The sequence below is a fragment of the Sinocyclocheilus rhinocerous genome, unplaced genomic scaffold, assembly GCF_001515625.1.
Source record: "Sinocyclocheilus rhinocerous isolate Xijiao unplaced genomic scaffold, SAMN03320098_v1.1 scaffold2245, whole genome shotgun sequence".
In the NCBI taxonomy this organism is placed as follows: Eukaryota; Metazoa; Chordata; class Actinopteri; order Cypriniformes; family Cyprinidae; genus Sinocyclocheilus; species Sinocyclocheilus rhinocerous.
In genome coordinates, this window is record NW_015637544.1 from 606,550 (window position 1) to 609,969 (window position 3,420).

General features: G+C 35.9%; 1 protein-coding gene across 1 annotated transcript in view; it reads left to right on the forward strand.

The window, feature by feature from the left end:
* Positions 1 to 3,420, forward strand: part of LOC107749024 (dnaJ homolog subfamily C member 15) — a 26,779-nt gene that overhangs the window by 7,609 nt on the left and 15,750 nt on the right. The window contains exon 4 of the mRNA XM_016564072.1: positions 2,435 to 2,511. Coding sequence (XP_016419558.1) covers positions 2,435 to 2,511 — 77 coding nt within the window. The remainder of the gene's footprint in view (positions 1 to 2,434; positions 2,512 to 3,420) is intronic.

Below are 3,420 nucleotides of genomic sequence, written 5' to 3' on the forward strand. Positions count from 1 at the left end.
CCCTGTAAATCACTTTAAGGAGTCAAATATCATCTCGTAATGGGAAGGCTAATATTTGATCAGAATTTTTGATTATTGATTAGAAGGTGCTCCTGAAATTTTTGACTGAGCTCCTAAATTTTTTTTAAAAGTTTTTCACAAGTGTTACTAAAAAGAAAAGTAAGCGTAGAGTAGGGCTGCACGATAAATCGCATGCGATATTTAACGCGCATCTTGTCAGTAAAGCCGTTCTGTAATCAGCGGTAAATCTCCATCACGTGCGGGCTTTCACATGAAGCAGCATTTACTACACAGAGCCGTTGTTCACCGACAAGCTGCGCAAAACATGCGTAAAATATGATCGTAGAGCCCTGTTTAACCACTTTTTATTCATTTAAAAATTGAGAAATTCTTTCAAATTTAATTATTTTACAAGAATTACAGCAAAAACTAGTTTGATGCAAGAATATATATTTTTTTATCAATATTTGAGAAATTCTAAATTCCTTTGAACACGACTGCTCAAAATGGTCTAAATTTATGAAACCTACACATTCAAAACCTCATTACTCTGAAATTTTTAATGTAAATGTTAAGTGTAAGTGAAATGTTAAGTACTGTAAGAGGTCTTTCATGACGCTACATATGCTGTTGAATTTGAGCGGTGCTTGATATAAAATAAATGGTGCTTTAAAAAGTCCTTTTGTTCTGGAAGGGAACTACTCCTTTAAGAAGACGTGTAATAAGCAAGTCATGTAATAAAGCAAGTCATACATTTATGATGCATCAATGAGATATTTTTGAGGCCCTGTTGTTGTTTGGGGAGAAAAGCTTATTCAGTGCTTCAGCTGTTTAACAATTCTTCAGAAATTATCCTAAAAACAACAGCATATGGGTTTAGAATGACAATGAGCAAATAATGTTTTAAGAGTTAATTACATTTTTTGGGGTGAACTGTTTCTTTAAATTTGAAGTATGTGCTGAAAATACTGAATGTGTGAACTTGTAGAACTGAATATGGAAAAGTCCCAAAGTGGAAAATCTTTGAAGCAAATGGAAATGTAAGCATGGCTCTTGTGAGGTCTGAACTGTAACAAAATTTCCTAAAAACGCTATGTGAAACTTGTCCTTCATGACCTTCTCAAATCCCAGTCTTGGGTCCTTTGATTTATGGTGCATTCACACCATGTTGTAATTACTAGATTACAACCTGGGATGTGTGTACTCGGATCTGTACATGTCCTCGGACTCGGGATTGTGTGTTTCTGTGGCAAAACTTCTAATAGCTAAATAATACGGTGTAATTTTGAGTAATCAATAGACAAAACTGCAATATAGCAAATAATGCAAATGTTAATAAATATTAATAAAAATTCGGAGTTTACAAATTGGAATTACGAGTTCAACGAGGACGTGAACACTTTTTACAAGTCAGTCAATCTCGCAATTATGGTGCTTCCAGCATGAACGCATGTTTAGATTGGGAATTTTGATAATTATGGGGTCAATCATCTCAAATCCCTAAAGTCTCTATTTTCACATAATGAGGTGAAAGTGCTGATCTTGAGGATTTTATCTGATCCAAAGCAACCTGTTTGCCATCAGTATTGAGATTATACATGTTATTGTGCACATCAGTCATCATCTGATTGAAGGAATGTTATGGGTTCAATACAATACTCTGCAATACTCATATTGATTTCTACAGAAATTTTATTTTGACCTGTCCCTCTTTTTGTCTTTTTAAAAGGGGTTCCTGTAGGACTTAAAATGTCTTAATTTGCCCTCAGTATTTTTGTCGTTTTCCATTAGAAATATCAAAAAAGCTTAAAAATAACATAGACATTTACATTGAGGACATACTGATGCATTGTGTTCCCTTCAGTTTATTCCTTGAATTTTCTTTACTTGGTCTTAAAAAGGTCTGAAGTCTTCATTCAAAAATTCACCTTCATAAAACCTGCGGAAGCCCTGTTAAACCAAAAAATGTTAGAAATGTGAAGCTTATATTTTTATTAAAGCACTTAGAGGAATTATTCAGTTAAACCCTGTTTATAATTTGAGCTGTATAGTTGGTAAAATCGTTTTCAGCTGGGATCACTTTTCTGGGTGAATAAACGCCTGATTACAGATTGCCAACGTAATGTCTGTGCTGCACAGATACTTCCATCATGTCTCATTGTGTGCATCATGACAACCAAATTGAAAGATTGGGTACAAGTGATTCTATCATCTTAGTTTCATACCAGTAGGGTTGAAGCCTTTTGACTATTTGAGAGCAGTGTGTATGTTAACGTTTACTGCCTGACCCTGTGTATTTCCATTCCAACTGTTTAAAACTGAAAAAGGCACCATTTTTTCCCCCTGGTAATCAACAATGTGCCACAGATATGCTGTTGGTAGAGCTTCACTTTGAATTTGGATCATGTTTTCAACATTTTCTCTTCTTTCCTAGTCATTTTCTGCATATTACAAAGGTGGATTTGAGCAGAAGATGACCAGACGGGAAGCCAGCCTTATTCTCGGGATCAGGTAATTGTGGGCTAAACAAAGCCCTAAACCACTGCAATTCCTCTTACTGAATTCTCTCATTATGAGTTGTCATGGAAGAAAACAAAGGTGTTTTACAGTATATACACATACTGCATCACTGCGCTTCCCAGAAGAGCATGCGGTTAACTCTGGGGGCAATTCTTTTGGTTTGAAGCCGGTCGTCATCTCCTGTCGTCACGGCTTTGATCCTATTGTCTAATGGGGAAAAGTCTCAGCTGTGTCTCTAACTTTGTAATCTCCTTTTTCAGTAGACCACCCTCCTTTTCCTAGGAGGGTATATTTCTCTAAAAATTTCCCTTCAACAAAAGTTGCCAGGGTCCCACACCAGGTGTGACTCACACCGTGCAGGCATCACATCCTGTGTGGCGGTGCTGCCGAGTGCCTCATTTCTTTGTGTTGTCAATCAAACTGGACTAATGTTTTCATAAAGCTGAACCAGACTGTAAATAATATTTCTTGGATGTAACTCGGTCAACCGCATTCACGCTCATAAAACGGTACTGATTCGAGTTAATAGTTTTTGTTATTCCCTTCTCATCTGTCTTTAGATTTACTATGGTGTCTGTCACTCACAGCTGAAATAACTGGCCTCAGTAATGTTACTGTTTGCTTTGATATACTTTGATCTCTCTACACCCATGGTAAATTCAGCTAATTTGTACAGTTATTTGTGCTCTTTAAAGGGATAGATCATCTAAAAAATGAACTTTTTATCATTTTTTTATATAAATTAATACTTTTAGCGAGCAAGGATTCAATAAATTGATCATTAGATTAATATTTCAAGTAGTACTGTCAAACGATTAATCGCGATTAATTGCATCCAAAATATAAGTTTTTGTTTACACAATATATGTATGTGCATGGGCGACATTAGGGGGGGGGGGG